This window comes from Eptesicus fuscus, chromosome 4 (genome assembly GCF_027574615.1).
Source record: "Eptesicus fuscus isolate TK198812 chromosome 4, DD_ASM_mEF_20220401, whole genome shotgun sequence".
Taxonomy (NCBI): Eukaryota; Metazoa; Chordata; class Mammalia; order Chiroptera; family Vespertilionidae; genus Eptesicus; species Eptesicus fuscus.
The window spans coordinates 33,923,725-33,941,631 of NC_072476.1; the positions used below are offsets into that span (position 1 = coordinate 33,923,725).

The window sequence follows — 17,907 nt, forward strand, 5'->3', positions numbered from 1 at the left end:
TCTTTAATATGTTTATTTGTTTGATCATTCCGCCTTGATATAATGAATATTTGCTGCATCCCTTTGCACTAAAGGATACTCTTTTCATCCTACTCAGATTCTCCACACCCTGTTTAGGTTCTGGATGCTTTCACCAGGGTACCTCTCTGCATGGACACATTTCCCACTTTGTTTGGGTTCCCACACCCATACCAAGATTCCCTACATGTGAATACCCTTCCACCCTACTCAGCCTCCTTGTTAGAGCCACTGAGACTCCCTTCTCTGCCCCTGCCCCTGCCCCTGCAATGTGTGTCTGCCCACAATGCTGTGCTGAACCTTTTGGCTTTAGGACCCATTATCCAGAAAGGAAAAAAAGGAAAGGGAAGGGGGCGGGGCGGGGGGGATGGCAGGAAAGGGAAAAGAAGGAAGTAAAGTGAGGGGAAGTAAGTGGCAGGAGAGAGATAGAGAAGGAAAAGGAAGAACCCTGTGCACTTCTGAAACTGACGAACGCTTGTAGCCTTTCTACCCAATCAATTGACCAATCAACTATCTTTTATTCCATGTTCATTGTGTTAAGAGGGTTGGGACTTGAGGATGACATACAAAGAATATAAGACAACATGTATCCTGTTTTCCAGAGTTATCAAGGCAGATGAGATGAAACATTAAATCAAAACTAATAATAAAATAATAAGTGCCTCAGCTGAGCCTTATAAAAAATATGTGCTCCAAAAAAGGTGGAATTACATTATGAATGTACTTTCTAAATAATGGGGAAATCACAGTGGATTTATTCTCACCTATCTTAATATATCAAATTGGAATTCTGAAAAGGTCCCACTCAACCAGTGATTGTGATGGTTAAAAACATTTAGTCACTGGCTGTGCATGAAAGCATCAGATAATATTATTATGAAGAAATGTTTATTGAGTTGCTCAATATAATATACAATATAGGATATTCAAAATAAAACATGATATAAATGTCACTATTGCCATATCCACAATGATTCTTGTTTCCATTAAAGTTTATTGATAAAATTATAAATTTGTATTCATGATTAGTACTAAATAAGTAGATGGTATTAAGTGGGAGTAGATGGAGATAGTATTATAAGAACTCAATAAGCTGGGTCTGCTTATTTAGTCACCTCTCTTATATTACACAATATGTAATACTCTGTATAGACACTGAGAAGATAAGTGAATGTACAGACTCCCTAGTCATCCATCAAGTGCAGTAGGGTAAGCCCATCTTCATTTCTGTTTTTTTATTCACAAATTACACTGAGATCTCCGGCGTAGGGGGATACAACTTCTTTGAAGAACAAAGTGTAAGTGCTTAGGGAAAGTCAGGCTCCACTTACAGTTCCATCTCTCAACTCAGCCTTTAAAACAATGGGTTTTTTTGGTTGAATAATTCCTTGAAAATCTAGTTCCACAGGAATCTGCAAATGTTAAACAGCAGATGAGGACCAGTTAATGAAGCACTGTCAGCACCAAAAGCAAAGCAGATAAGATACATTGAGGACAATAATGCTTTATAATATATAGAAATTACTCTTAGCATAATATATCTTTGTTTCTTTATACTTATTCAGTAAGCTATCTCGAGACTGGTCAGTGAAAGCATTCATCAATACATTCATTCAAGAAAATATCAATTACAGCATCTATTCTGTACCAGGAACAGAGACAAAATCATATTAGTTTGTGCTTATTTTTTGGTTTGAATTTTAAGCAAATGTATAATTTTTTTGAAATTTAAACCAGATTCTTAGGCATTATGAAAAACTATTTAGAAAAGCCATACAGAATTCATTTTGTGCATATTGGAACTTACAAGGTAACCTGAGTACATATTATACATTTTAATTATTTGAATTATCCATCACTTCTAAAGAGTCCAGTCACTTCTCCCAGTGGAAGCCTTCTAGTTTCATGATGGGAAAAGGTATTTGTCAAGCGTTGTGCCTATTTTCTAACATCTCCTGGTTCCCAGTGTAAATAGTGAACTTCTGAATGGCGTTTTGACCTAAATAGTGTTTTGACTAATTTTTTTTAGCTCTATTCCCACCCAGTCACTCCCTCAGTGTTGGGGAGCCACCAACACAGTACCCTTTAGATCTCAGTTCACTGAAGAGCAAGAAAATTGTCATGGAGGGTGAAAAGCACAAGCCAGAGATGACTGGGAGCTTTCAGGGAGTGTCTACACCACCCCAGGTGTGCCAGAGGCCCACTCCTCTCAGGGCTAAAACCTCCTTTGTATGTACTTACAGGACTGCTACACAGCTGCCTAAAGCCACAAATAAGATGGAAACCATCTCTATCCTCCTCCTCTTCTCTGAGAAAGCCTGCTTAAGGAAAGGATCTGCATAATAAATATACAAGTCCTAGAAATAAGCCTTATTATAGGGCCTTGCTTGCTATGACTCAATGACAACTATTATGTTCTTCAGAGAGATTCCAGATCTTCTATTAGTGTAAAACCTTCCTATTTTATAATTTCAAATAGCATGTATATATTTCCCCTGTACACAGACCAACACACATAGAAAATGTACATTACAAATGCTATTTGTTAAAATTTTCTAATTAAATCATTTAAAATGTGGATTCATGATCTCCAAATCAACTGCAAAATACTTTTTAAGCATTTCCTGAATGACCGCAAGGCACCATTAGGAATTTATGAAAGGAATAAAATGAGGTGCTGGACTTTAGGATATTCTTAGATACAAAGAAAACATAGAGTACCAAACTGGATGGTTTAATTATAAAGTTTTCGGTTAGGTAGGATAGTGATGATACCAGCCTGTAGTAGCAATAACATGGCAGAGGAAAAATGGGCTCTGGACTAGATGGGAAGCCTCCTGGAAGGGCTTTGGGAGTGAACTAGGGCATGAAAGATGAGAGCAGAATGGGGAAGAACGTGAGAAAAACATCATAGAGTTCATATTAGGATGTAAAGAACCCAACTTGATTGCAGCCTGGCTCCCAGAAGTAGGTTTCAAGTAGCCAAGATGGCCATGGACTGTAGGAGTTCTTACGTCAGGCAGAAAATGCTTTAATCAACGCTGGCTGCACATGAGAACCAAAGGGGGTGCTTTTAAAGCCACACAGGATGGATTGTTTTAGAATCTGAGATGACCTAGGCATAGGATTTTTTAAAGATCCCTGCTGATTTCATTGTATAGCCAGGGGTTGAGAACGCTCTCACAAGAGCTTCTGTAAGTTCTGGTGGAAAAGACCAGTGTTCAAAAGTCATGACCCAGTTATCATTGTACTTCAGGACTGTGCACAGCACTTTCCCTTCCTTCCAGTGGACTTGAAACCAAATTTAAACTTTTCTCAAAGGACTCTACATCATCATGTCACACTAACTACATTGACTCTAGATGGCCTTTATAGTTGAATAGTTATAAAAACACAGGCTTAGCACTCTAGGCTACCAGGACCTTAAAGGTTATATGTGACTCCAGACAGATTCTCTGACCAACCGAACAAAGTATTAAACAATGAATGAGCACACTCATGCATCTGTACCTCAGTTTAAGAAAAACTCTCAATCAAGCATTATTCACGCAGAGCGGTAACGTGTTAAGTATCTGACCTGTGTTTCTTTGCAAGGTTTGAAGGAGAAGTTCTGCAGAACTCTGACGATAGCAATTTTCATGTTCATGATAGCGAACCTCATTCCAATGCAGTTTCGGGGTCCACTTCCAAAGGGTGTGTATATGTAAGGATTTATGCTGTCTTTGTTCTCCTTACTAAACCTGGTTATATGACAGTAGATGCAAATAATTAATGAAACATAAACACCACAAGAGCTACATGTTTGGGGTTCTTAGGCTCCTCTACAAGTAGTATACAGAATACTCCCTGGGCTAGTCAGTGACATCCTGCTATAGTTATTTTGCTGTAAGAATGGTAAGCTACAGATCCTTTCCATTCCCCATACCCTATATGAGCTAACAGTATCATTGAAGAGATGATATGAATGCTGTTTAAAAGAACATTTATCTTTAAACACTAAATTACATTCGGGATATTGAGATGCTCACACTCTGAAAGGCAAGTAGGAAATGAGACTAATTGAAGAAAAAGTAGGTCCCTGCCTCCATTAAACTCATGTTAGTCACATGCTCATGGAGGAAGGCAATAGGAATCATATCTCTCATTGGTTGAATTGTTATTTTTTTCCTTCCCTTTCCTTCCCCCCGCCCCTTTTCCTCTCTTCCCTTCCTCTCACCTCTTCTGTCCCTCTCCCATTGAATAGCTTAAGTCAGATGCCTTATATGGGCATATGATGCTCCTGTACTCTAGTATAATCTGTGATTTCCTTGTCTGTGTGTTCCACTAGACTATAAATTCCTTGAAGGTTAGACTTATGTTTTATTCAAATTTGATTCCTCAATGTTTGATTATATTAAGGGAAAATGTGGATTTTGGAAAATGATCATGGCATTGTGGTTATGTATTTTTAAAAGGTTCTTGAACATTGGAATATTTAGAGATGGTATGCCTTAAAATAATATGGGAATTAGGAGGGTGGTAGTAATGGTGTGTGAATGGGGCAACAGACATAGTTTGATGGCTATAAACATGTGATAGGCACACATAGATGAATTAAAAGTAGACTCGTATCTATAGAAAATGATTTTGTATATTTGTGTAAATGTCAAATTCTCCATAATAGGCATTTTTTTAACATTTGGATTTCTCACTGCCTTGCCCACTTCCTGACATGGTAAGCAGTTACTCTCTGTGGATGACTTAATGATCAAAAGGGCAGTACAGTCAGTGGTCTCTGGTTTCATGTTTATGAAGCTACAGGGTATGGTGCCGGGGGGAGGGAAAACAGTTGAGCTTGGAGGAAACACAGAGGCCCCTTGGTCCAGAAAACAGAGGATTTGGTCACGTCTAACTTCTTCTTTCACCAAATACTATGTGTAGACAAAAAGCTAGAACTAAGAACACCATGGCAAATGAGAGAAGGTCCCTGCCATTAGGGATCTTACAGTAAGGCTAATGAAAGCCTAGATCCCAGCTAGTGCCCTCAATAGTTAATTCCAATTTTTCTCATCAATACAATAAATGGGAAACATCAGCTCTTTCTAGAATTCAAGCTATGCCCAAAGCTAGGCCTTGGCTCTGAATTTCCAGAAGAACATGCTAAAGACCATCTTAGGGGAGTGTCTCAGGCGTCTGGAGAGCAGGTGACTTTTCTTTGGAAGTTGCCAAATACTGAGAGTTGGAGGAAGCTGACACAGGACTGTAGCCAAAGACAGACCAGTAACTTGTGTTCACCTCTGTCCTCAAGGGGCTGCTTAAATCATCAGGGATGAGGACCTCTCAGGTTCTCATAATGCACTCTCCCAATAATGATAAAGGTGTGGCCACCAATGTGGAAAAAAAAACACAGAATGTGGGAACGTTGGTGGTAAATTCAGAGAGTTAATGAGAAAAACAGAAAAATTTAAAGAAGTAAAAAAGCCTGCATTCCTAAAGTCAGATAATGATTAAGTAATGCATGGCATAAGCATATAGTCACATATGCATAAATATTTATATGTATGCATACCTATATATGATGGTTATATATAATAGGACACTATTTATAGATTACTGGTAAATAAAGTAAACAGTTCAAAATAAAAAATATATTACTATTTTAGTTAAAAAAATCTATATATGCTTAGAAAAATGTCAATAATGACATACATTGCATTACTAATGAGGCCTATCTTAAGGTATTAGGACTATGGACAGATACAATTTTCTTTTATCTAGTCTAGAGTTTGTAAAATTTTGTCAACAAACAATGATTACTCTTGTAATAAGAAAAAGCAAACTTGTAAAAATAAAAAAATGTACATATAAATGATTGTACAACCACACATTAATCATCTATACTAAAAGACATCAGAATATGTCCAACCAGCCTGGATTAGGGTGGGTTCCCTTTCTCAGGGGTCCAGTACCTTTCAGGACGGAACTCCTCAGGTTCTGACCAATATGTTGGGTCTAGGTGAAGAACAAAGGTTGGCACCATCACCACCGTCCCTTTGGGAATGAATACCCCATTGATTTCCACATCCTTCTTACAGACCCTCTCAAGTCTACCAGCAATTGGGAATAATCTGAGGGATTCATTCATCACCATGTCAAGATACTCCATCTGTGCCAGGGCATCATAGGTGGGAGTTGCCTGGGAAAAAAGAAACAGATTTTGATAAACTGAGATTTGAGATCAACTTTTAACTCAGTCTATGTAGTTCTATATAAATGTTAGGCGCTCCAAAGAATAACTTATTTGGGTAAAGGACCTTAGGATTTATAGACATTTTAATATCTGTCATGTCCTTTCACATGCTTAATGGCCCATTGGGATGTGTGGAGTAGTTATGACTATGGGGGACGTTGTGGACAACTCCTTAAACAGGACCCAAAATTCCTCACATTACCATGTAGTGATTTTTTTTAACTCATGTGAGTAATAGACTATGACCCATATTCTTAACTGAAATATGCTAAGGTCACTATTTGTTTTCAAAATAGAGGCACACTTCTGTACCAAGGAAAGATAATGTGTAAAAGAGCAAAATTCCAACTTGACAAAGTTTTCAGTTGAAAAATTCTGCTTACTAAGCCTTTAGATTATATATATATAAAATTTGGAAACACCATATAAATAGAAGCTCAATAAATAACAAAACTCTGTAAGTATAGCAAAAGAAGGGTGTGACTGGATGCTAGCTAGCAGAGCACACAACTTCATTCTAGCAAAAGTTATAAAGAGGTGGAACCCCACTCAGCCTCAGGCTGCCTTGCTGGAACAGTCTCCTAGTTGTTGCTTCAGGGTTTGACTGTAAGCTGTGAAGATCTCATACAAGCCTCTCCAGCCCCAGAGGCCAGTCTCTTCATACCACAGAGTTCCAGTTTTGTCAGGTATCTGAAAACAGTGTGGGCAATACAGTATGTGGTCACCTCTTGGTGTCATACTTAAGGGTTTGGCTAGCGGCTTCTTCACCACTAGCTATATGACTAGTGTATGAAAATTATTTCACCTCTCGGTACCTCGGTTTTCTGATGTTACATGGAGATATTTAGAGTTGGCACTTCATAGGGACATCACCGCTCACCCAATATCCATGTGGTCTCCACATCTCCCAGCCCACTTAAAGCTAGGGGAAACCAGCTTTGAGAATGGGCTGTGAGCTGAGGTGACATATGTCAGTTCAGAGCCAAAACATTTGAAAATCCACTGAGCAACACTCTAGTTCGTTATTCCCCAACCAACACGAAGGCCTTGTGCTCCAGAAAGTGCAGCTACAAGAAAGTGGGTCCTTTTTAGCTTATATTTCCGAGTAACTGTGGAGCACAAAGTCCCACTCCCATCCTTCATTAACAATCCATGTTGGACATGTTAATGTGAGTTGGAAAAAATCCTTTGCTATGTAAATCCACTGAGAATAGAGGGCTAATCTGTAGTTGTGGCAAATTTAGACTATTCTGAATAAAGTATCATTTTTTAAAATTGAATTTATTCTTCAAATAGTTCTTCTAACCCAGGACCAAACCGGAGAGGGTCGGACCTGCATAACCACCATTTGTCCACCATCCAGAACTGAAATATCATTGCTGACATGTACACATAAGGAATTGTTTGACATTGAAATTGGGTCTCAAAAGAACTGTTGGCCCAGAAAGAAACTCACTACAGACTGATTCATTTGCCTCTCAGCATAATCATTGCTTGTGTCATTTTCGGTTCTTATAAGTGTATTTCTAGTAGCACATGATCTCACTCATCTAGGGGAAATGATGAACAACATAGACTGATGGACAAGAACAGACCCAGAGACAAGGAGGCATGGATCAGACTGGTGGACCTCAGAGGGAGGGTAGGGAAGGGTGGGGATAAAGGGGAGAGATCAACCAAAAGACTTGTGTGCATACATATGAGCCTAACCAGTGGTCAAGGACAACAGGGGGATGGGGGCATGCGTGGGGAGCGGTTTCGGATGGGAATGGGGGGATGAGGACAAATAGGTGATACCTTAATCAATAAAGAAATTTAAACAAAAAATAAAATGTGAGATAGACACAATAATATTCAAAAAATAAAGTAACATTATTGTCTGTTTAACCTTTTGCACTTGGATGTCGAGTGTGACTCGACACGGTTAGCATTAGAATAAAGGAATTGAGAAAAAAGCAAGCGAGTGCAAAGGGTTAATAATTCTTAAATACATAGAAAATTGAATTTATTGGGGTGACATTGGTTAATAAAATTATATAGGTTTCAGTTTACAATACTATAATACTCCATCTGTATATTGTATTGTGTGATCACCACCCCAAGTCAACTCTCCTTCCATCACCATTTATCCCGCCCTCCCCCATATTTTCTTCTACTTCTGCCCACAGCCTATTCTTCTCTGGTAATCATCATGCTGTTGTCTGTGTCTATGAGTTTCTTATTTTTTGTTAGTCCTCACCCGAGGATATTTTTCCATTGATTTTTAGAAAGAGTGGAAGGGAGGGGGAAAGACACACAGAGAGAAACATCAATGTGAGAGAGACACATGGATTGGTTGCTTCCACATCATGGCCATGGATCCAGCCTGCAACCAAGTTACGTGCCCTTGATAGGAATCAAACCCAGAACCCTTTAGTCTGAGGGTAGAAGCTCTATCCACTGAGCCTAAGTGGCTAGGGCTGTGTCAATTAGTGTTTTTTTGTTTAACCTCTTCATCTTTTTCACCTAGCCTCCTAAGCCCCCTTCCCCTCTGATAGTCTGTTCTCTACAGTATATATGAGTCTGTTTCTATTTTTAATACATACTTTTTTAAAAATTCAATTCATTTATAAATATAAGGAATTTAGAACAGACAAATATAGTGAGAAGTATACATTAGCTGTTAGTGTTGTTGTTGTCATTGTAACTCTTAATAAGAGGGGGGGACATAATGCTTTAGCTAGTCTGTTTGTTAGTGACCTTTCCATCTTATTGCAACAACATGATCTCTAATATAGGCTTACCCAGAGAAGAAAAGTAATCTTTAATTTAGTTGGACCCTAAAATGTATCTTTATTTTGTATTTGAAGGACCTAAGACCTATCCAAAACCACAGTCTGGACTCAAACTCATGTCTTCTATTTCCTACACTATGTTCTTTTCTGTATACCAGGCTTCTCCTAGATTGCAGTTTACCCAAGGTGGTAGATTCCAGGAATAGTGCCAGTTTTCCACACCTTCCTGTGTCCATGCCCTTAGTCATCTAACTTTGTGCCCTCTTATTATGATGCTGGGTTGACCATGATGCATGCTTTAAGTCAATGGAATGTTGGCTAAGTGTGATTCAAGCAGAGTTCTGAAAGGCACCCATATGATTGGGTTTATTGGTCTTTCCCTCTGCCATTGCCTGAGAAGAACATACCCAGGCTAGTTGTCTGGAGTATGGGAGATGTGTGAAGTATGTGTGGACCTGATTCACCTAGCCGCTTAGCCAAGGCCAGCCTAGATCAGCCAAGAGCCAGACTAAAGCAAGTCCAATCAATATCAACAGAGATGATTATCTAGACCAGGCGTCCTCAAACTATGGCCCGCGGGCCACATGCGGGTGTTTTTGCCGTTTTGTTTTTTTACTTCAAAATAAGATATGTGCAGTGTGCATAGGAATTTGTTCATAGTTTTTTTTAAACTATAGTCCAGCCCTCCAACGGTCTGAGGGACAGTGAACTGGCCCCCTGTTTAAAAAGTTTGAGGACCCCCTGATCTAGACACTTGAGCAATAAATTCCTATTGTTAATTGCCACTGAGGTTTTAAATTTTTTTTCATTTGACATTATTATGATAACAGTTATAACTGATACAACAGGACCAACACTTTTTTTCAAAGATTTTATATATCTCTAATAACAAAAATTACCTATATTTTTGTTTGTTTTTGTCTTTTTACATCCTTCCTAAATAGCACAAGTGAAATAATTGATGCTTACATTCTTTGTATAAATTCTCCTAGGAAGTGGTGAGGAGGCATTCTTGATAAGGCTTTACGTTCTCCCTCGTTCTCCAAGTACCACCCACTCACCTTATTGGGCAATGTTGCATCAATCTCCTTGTGCAATTTCTGCTGCACATCGGGGTGAGTGGCCAGCAAATACATAAGGAAAGAAAGAGAACTGCTAGTGGTCTCATAGCCGGCAAAAAGAAAGATAATAGACTGGGCAACAAGCTCCAGATCAGTCAGAGCTAAAAGGAGAAGAAAGATATTTTATAAAGCAGGTCAATGTACAACATCACAATTTAGATTATGAGAAATCCAAATGAAACTCCCAAACCCTTATAGGAAAAATTGAAAAAACAATTCAGCTTAAATTGGAAGTGTTTTGCACTCTGATGTTTATGTAATAGAGCCAGAAAAACGCAAAAATATCTTAATCTGTTTTTCCCCCACCAAGGTCTATTCTATTCTTCACCATCTGCTTCTGGTTATATCACTCTGTCCACAACATAGCTGTGCAATTTTAAGACATAGCGTTTTGTGTTACATGCACAGTGTTATCAGTATGTCCCTTGGAGAATCCCAAAAGTAGTTTAGCTACAAGTAATATGGGATAGATTTCTCCCCAGGAAAAATTTAAATTATTCTAGATAAAATATACATGGAATATATTTTTTAAAATATCTTTTAAAAAATATGTATTTTTATTGATTTCAGAGAGGAAGGGAGAGGGAGAGATAGAAACATTAATGATGAGAGAATCACCAATCCACTGCTTCCTGCATGTCCCCCACTGGGGATGGAGCCTGCAACCCAAGCACACGCCCTTGACTGGAATCAAACCTGGGACCGCCCCCGCCTTCCCGCCCCTGAATCTACAGGCTGAGGCTCTATCCACTGAGCCAAACTGGCCAGGGCGCTGGATAATTTTTAAGAGACTTTGCACTAAGGCTTATGCAGGGGAAATGAAAGGATCTTTCATTCAAAAATGTTTGCAGAAACTTAAGAGAATGATACTGGGCTACACATAAAATATGGTTACTCTAAGTATTGTCCATAGACCAGCATCATCAGCAGTATCTGGAAAGTTATTAGAAATGCAGAATATTAAATCCCATATGAAAACTACCGAATCACAGTATCAACTGTCAAGAGATGTGATGATTTGCAGAACTAGAACAAAAAAACCCAAAATTTATATGAAATCACAAAAGACCTCAAATAGCCAAACAATCTTGGGAAAGAACAAAGTTGGAGGTGTCACACTACTTAATATCAAGCTATACTACAGGACTATAGTAATCAAACAGCATAGTATTGGCATAAAAACAGATATAGATCAATGGCACAGAATAAGGGACCCAGACCTACTGTATATGGTCAATTAATATATGACAAAGGAGACAAGAATATACAAGGAAGTAAAATAGTCTGGTCAATAAATGTTTGGAAAATTGGATAGATATGAGCCAAAGAAATAGAAAGAAACTAGACCATCTTTTTTAAAATCCTCATCCAAGGACATGCTTATTCAGAGAGAAAGAGAGAGAGAGAGAGAGAGAGAGAGAGAGAGAGAGAGAGAGAGAGAGAGAGAACATCCATCCGTTCTCCCTGCTTCTGTATGTGCCCTAAGAGGGGGCTGCGACTGGGGACCAAACCTGCTGCCCAGACATGAGCCCTATTTGGGATTGAACCCACAACCTCTCAGTGTTCAGGAGGATGCGCCAGCCAACTGAGCCATACTAGTCAGGGCCTAGACTATCTTTTTACACCGTATACAAGAATAAACTCAAAATGAATTAAAGACTTAAATGTAAGACTTGAACCATATAAACCCTAGAAGAAAACAAAGGCAGTAAAATCTCTGACATTTTTCTTAGCAATTTTTTCCCCCTGACATATCTGTTTGGGCAAGGGAAACTATAAATAAATGGGACTCCATCAAACTAAAAAGTTCACACAGCAAAGGAAACCATCAACAAAACAAAAAGACAGCCTACTGAATGGGAGACAATATTCACAGATGATGCATTCCATGAGGGGTTAATACTCCAAATCTATAAAGAATTTATACAACTCAAACCAACCCCATCCCCCCAGTAATCCAATTAAAAAGTGGGCAGAGGATCTGCATAGACACTTCTCCAAAGAGGACATTCAGATGACCAATAGACATATGAAAAGATGCTCAACATCACTAATTGTCAGAGAAATGTAAATTAAAATCACAATGAGATATCACCTCACACCTGTCAGAATGGCTAACATCAATAAATCAACAAACAAGTGGTGGCAAGGATGTGGAGAAAAGGAAATCTCTTTCACTATTGGTGGGAATGCAGATTTGTGCAACCACTGTGGAAAGCAGTATGGAGGGTCCTCAAAAAATTAAAAATGGAACTGCCTTATGACCCAGAAATTCCACTTCTGGGAATTTATCCAAAGAATCCCAAAACACTAATTTGAAAGACTACATGCACCCCTATGTTCATTGTAATATCATTTACGATAGCCAAGATTTGGAAGCAACCCAAGTGCCTGTCAAATGGATTATTACTTAGCCATTAAAAAATAATAAAATCTTATCATTTGCAACAGTATGAATGGACTAGAGGGTATTATGTTAAGTGACATAAGTCAGACAGAGAAAGACAGTTACCATATGATTTTACTTATAGGTGGTATCTAAAGACCAAATAAATGAACAGAATAGAAACAGACTCATAGATACAAATAAAAGACTGATGGTTGCTAGAGGGAGTGGGATAGGGGGACTGGATGAAAAAGGTAAAGGGACTAAGAGGTACAAATTGTTAGTTACAAATTGTCATGTGGATGTAAAGGACAACCTAAGAAATACAGTCAAGTTCTAGCTGGTTTGGCTCAGTGGAAAGAGCGTTAGCCTGAGGACCAAAGGGTCCCAGGTTTGATTTCGGTCAAGGACACATGCCTGGGTTGTCGGCTCAATTCCCAGTGGGGGGTGTGCAGGAGGCAGCTGATCCATGATTTTCTCTCATCATTGATGTTTCTATCTCTCTCTCCCTCTCCCTTCCTCTCTGAAGTCAATAAATGCAGTCAATAATGTATGATAACTCGACAGAGTTCTGATTTTTCAATGAGGATTTTTGTGATGCTTTTGGAGGATAAATTCAGCTATCAAGTTCTTTCCCTCAGTTAGCATATACCACATAATATTCAAAGTTTAGAGCTGTGTTGTCCAATATGGTAGTCACAAGCCACAAATGATGATTTAACTTTAGATCTTAATTAATTAATTAAAATGAAATACAGTTTAAGATTGTTTTCAGTTGCACTGGCCACTACACAAATGCTCAATAGTCACATGTGTCTAGTAGTTACTGTATTGAATAATGAATATATATATATATATATATATATATATATATATATATATATATATATTAGAGGCCTGGTGCACGAAATTCATGCACGGCGGGGAGGGGGGTAGCGGGGGGTGTTGTCCCTCAGCCCAGCCTGCAGTCTCTCCAATCTGGGACCCCTCAAGGGACCTTCATTTTTTCCTTCAAGAGTGTGGTGGAAAAACCCTAGATTACCTTCTTGGATTCTTATAACCCAAATTACCAAGAACACTGCAATTGGTGGCCTACAGGGAGCTTAGCCAATGAGTTGTCAGAAAAGGTATTTACTCTCAAAATGGTTTGGCTCAGTGTGGGCCTGCAGACTGAAGGGTCCCAGGTTTGATTCCTGTTAAGGGCATGTACCTTGGTTGGAGGCATATCCCCAGTGGGGAGTGTGCAGGAGGCAGCTAATGGATGTTTCTCTCTCATTGATATTTCCAACTCTCTATCCCTCTCCCCTCTTCTCTGTAAAAAAAAAAAAAAAAAAAAAAATCAATAAAAATTTTTAAAAAGGTGTATCCTCTGCAGCTCATGCAGCCCCTGGGTTGTGTCCACTGGGCTAGGGGCGTGTCCCTGCCACCCGGTGGTGGCTGCCGGGGTCTCCGCACACCCCAGAGGCCAGCAGCCATCCCCCTGTGGAGGGCGCTAGGCTGGGGGCATGGACACAATCTGCCACTTGGTGCTGGAGCTTGGAAAGCCTCTGGGGCGGGGTGGGAACATACCCGTCTCCAAACGCCCCAAGGCCAGCAGCCAGCCCCACCATGGGCCCCAGGCTCGAGGCTTGCAGGGACCCTGGGCAGCACGCAGCGGTGGCCGCCAGGGTCTCGGCATACCCAGGAGGCCAGCAGCAGCCCCCAGTTCTGGGCGCCTGGCTGGGGGCGTGGCCCCAAACCAACGCTTTGTGCAGGAGCCTTTGCAAGCAGCTTGGGGAGGCCAGCAACCAGCCTGACCATGGGCCTCAGGTTCGGGGCTTGCAGGGACCCCAGGCAGCACACAGCAGTGGCCACCAGGGTCTCGGCACACCCCAGAGGCCAGCGGCAGCCCCCAGTCCTGGGCGCCTGGCTAGGGGCATGGCCCCAAACTGCCGCTTTGTGCAGGAGCCTTTGCAAGCCGCTGGGGGCGGGGCGGAACATCCCCACGTTGCTATAGCGACACGGGGATGTTCCCGCCCGCCAGGTTGCTTGGCGCCTACACCCATAGGCTCTGAGTGGCCAGGGGGCATTCTGGGACCCCTGCCGCTCAGGACCTAAGCACGGGCCTACAGGCTAGGAGTGGCCTGGGTCCGGAGGATGTTTCCTGGACCCAGGCCACTCAGCGCCTGCATATGCAAATTAACCACCATCTTATTCGCTCTGATTGGTTGTGGGTGTAGTGGAGGTGCGGTCAATTTGCATGTTTTTCTATTAACCCTTTCCAATCTGGGACCCCTCGGGGGATGTCCGACTGCCAGTATAGGCTGGATCCCTGAGGGATGGGGCCTAAACCAGCAGCAGGAATCCCTCTTGCAATCCAGGACTGCTGGCTCCTAACCACTCTACCTGCCTTCCTGATCGTTCCTAACTGCCTCTGCTTGCCAGCCTGATCGCCCCCTAACTGCTCCCCTGCTGGCCTGGCCACCTCTTAACTGCCCCCCTGCCAGCCTGGTTGCCCTCTAACTGCCCCCTGCCAGTCTGGCTGTCCCCTAACTGCTGTTAAAGTTTGTATACATTTTTTTGGACACCTTGTATATATATAATATTTCCTTCATCACAGAAGGTTGTATTGGACCATTGTAGATAGATAGATAGATGGATAAACAGATAATGAAAGAAAGAAAAGAAAGGAAAGAAAGAGAAAGAAAGGGGAGGAAAGAAGAAAGGAAGGGAGGAATCTAAACATAGATATCCATGTATTTATAATGGTATATTAGCGTCATCTCATCCCTGCTCTCTAGAACCAAATGTTAAATATTCAGACATTTTGTGAGATGGTTGTCAGACTATTGGTAATTTAAAGTTAACTATAATGGGATTATTTATATTAAGGAAATAAGTTATTAATCAGATTTTTGAGAGGGGGGATCCTTAGTCTAGTTATGAGTATATATCTATCTATCTATCTATCTATCTATCTATCTATCTATATCTATATATATAAAAGCCTAAGCAACCATAATGACCGAATGACTGGTCAACCAGGTGCTATGACATGTACTGACCACCAGGGGGCAGATGCTCAATTCAGGAGCTGCCCCCTGGTGGTCAGTGCACTCCCACAGCCAACCTCCCACGGCCAGCCAACCTCCTGCAGTCCCTCCCCACATCTAACAGGTTCCATCTGGCAGCCAGCAGGCCCCAATCGGGACTGGGCAAGACAGCCCCAATAGGCCCTGATCACTGGCCTGGCCCAGGGACCCCATCCATGCACGCATTTCATGCACCAGGCTTCTAGTATAGAAATATTTATATTTATCAGACCTGTGTAAATATATTTGATATTATTAGGTTTGTCCACTAAGGAGATCTAGGAGAAAAATAGCCCTAGTAGGAATGAACATTCCCAGATTGTAGATATTGGTTTCTAAATATCACTTGTTACTAAAGTGACCAAAGCTCCTTGAAAAAATGACTGATTCAAGACCTGATGAAGGGAAATAAAGAGAAACCTAGAATATTCTCATGCCAGGAAGCAAGGAAGTGCACACAAAAACAATGATAGGTAAAGCCCAGCTGGTGTGGCTCAGTGGTTAAGCATTGACCTATGAACCAGGAGGTCATGGTTCAGTTCCTGGTCAGGGCACATGCCTTGGTTGTGGCCTTGATCCCCAGTAGGGGGTGTGCAAGAAGCAGCCAATAGATGATTCTCATCATTGATGTTTCTATTTCTCCCTTTCCCTTCCTGTCTCTGAAATCAATAAGAACATATTTTTTAAGAATGATAGGTAAAAATGATACTGGACACTCTGTATACTAGTATATGCCATTATACATTTGTCAAAACCTTAGAATGTACAATTCCAAGAGTGAACCCTTGTGTAAACTATAAACTTTGTGTGGTAATCATGTGTTATTATAGGTTCACTAATTGTAACATGATCCACACCTGTGAGGGATTTTGATAGTCGAGGAATCTGTGTACAGATAGAGGGAGGTGGGATATTGGAAATCTCTGTACCTTCTGTGGAATTTTGATGTGAACCTAAAACTACCCTAAAAAAGTCTGTTGGGAAAAAAAATATTAAAATGAAAGAAGAAACCCAGATCCCACTTAAAGGGACTTCAGTGAACAAACCTAAAAGAATTTGATCACACACACAAAAAAAAAGATGTAAGAGAGTAAATTTATAATATATAAGATCATATTGACATAAATAAATAATAAATGAGAACAGAAAATTTTACAATGAAATATCCTATATAATAAAAGGCTAAAATGCAAATTGTCCCCTCGAGAATTCGACCGACCAGGAGTTCAACCGCTCGCTATCACATGCGCTGACCACCAGGGGGAGGCATGGAACTAAGGAAGGCCCTGGCTGGCAGCCAGAGAAGGAAGGCCCCGATCAGCCCTGATCGCCGGCCAGGCCTAGGGACCCTACCCATGCATGAATTTGGGCACCAGGCCTCTAGTCAATTCATAAATGTAGAAGAAATGATGGAATTAGAAAGTCATATTTTTGCAACTATCATAGTAATAATGATCAGTCAAAAACCATCAATGGATGATAAAACTAGTAGGTGAAAGTTTGAAGAGGAACAGAATATTTACTTAGTCTCAAATTAACACGTTACTTATTAATTACAAATGAAAAATAAAACTTTACAGTAGATTACTCTAGTGAACACAATTTTAACCAAGTGTTCCAAATTAAGGTCATCAACTACCTCTGAGCCTTCCCATCACTGGCCCTCTGAAGCACGTCTTGTTTACCTTTATGGGAGTCTGTTTCTTTGGAATTCTGAGAGTTAATCATCAGCTGAAGTAAATCCACTCGGTGCTGGAAGCAGAAGGAAAAATTTCAATGTTAGAAATAAATCAAGAGTGCAATACTAGCCCTAGCTGGTTTGGCTCAGTAGATAGAATGTCAGGCCTGTGGATCAAAGGGTCCTGAGCTTGATTCTGGCCAAGGGCACATAACTTGGTTGCAGGCTCCTCCCCGGCCCAGGCCCTGGTCCGGGCTTGTGCAAGAGGCAACCAATCGATGTGTTTTTCTCACATCGATGTTCCTCTGTCTTTCCCTCTCCCTAAAAACCAATGAAAAAATATCCTCAGGTGAGGATTAACAACAACAAAAGAGTGCAATACTAAATTTCTTTCCTAATAAGATGGCCCCTTTAAATCCAAAAGTGTGCCTAGTGTTGCTTGAGTTATCAGTGAATAAAAACATCCATCTACAAATCTTGGAGAGCAGGATGTTTCCCTGAGAAAGACCCAGCCATCATGCCTAACTGCTTTTTGGTTCTCACTCTCTCTGATCTTCAGCTTCTCTTACTTTTGAACATAGCTTCCTGGCCAAAGAATTACCTGCTCCATCTCCTGTCATGTCTACATGC

General features: G+C 40.6%; 1 protein-coding gene across 1 annotated transcript in view; it reads right to left on the bottom strand.

Moving 5' to 3' along the window:
- Nucleotides 1-546: 546 nt before the first annotated feature.
- Nucleotides 547-17,907, bottom strand: part of LOC103286224 (cytochrome P450 3A12-like) — a 35,678-nt gene continuing 18,317 nt past the window's right edge. Inside the window, exons 9-13 of the mRNA XM_054714916.1 lie at nucleotides 17,285-17,351; nucleotides 10,083-10,243; nucleotides 5,967-6,193; nucleotides 3,596-3,758; nucleotides 547-1,430 (exon numbers count right to left, since the gene is read on the bottom strand). Coding sequence (XP_054570891.1) covers nucleotides 1,335-1,430; nucleotides 3,596-3,758; nucleotides 5,967-6,193; nucleotides 10,083-10,243; nucleotides 17,285-17,351 — 714 coding nt within the window. The 3' untranslated portion in view covers nucleotides 547-1,334. The remainder of the gene's footprint in view (nucleotides 1,431-3,595; nucleotides 3,759-5,966; nucleotides 6,194-10,082; nucleotides 10,244-17,284; nucleotides 17,352-17,907) is intronic.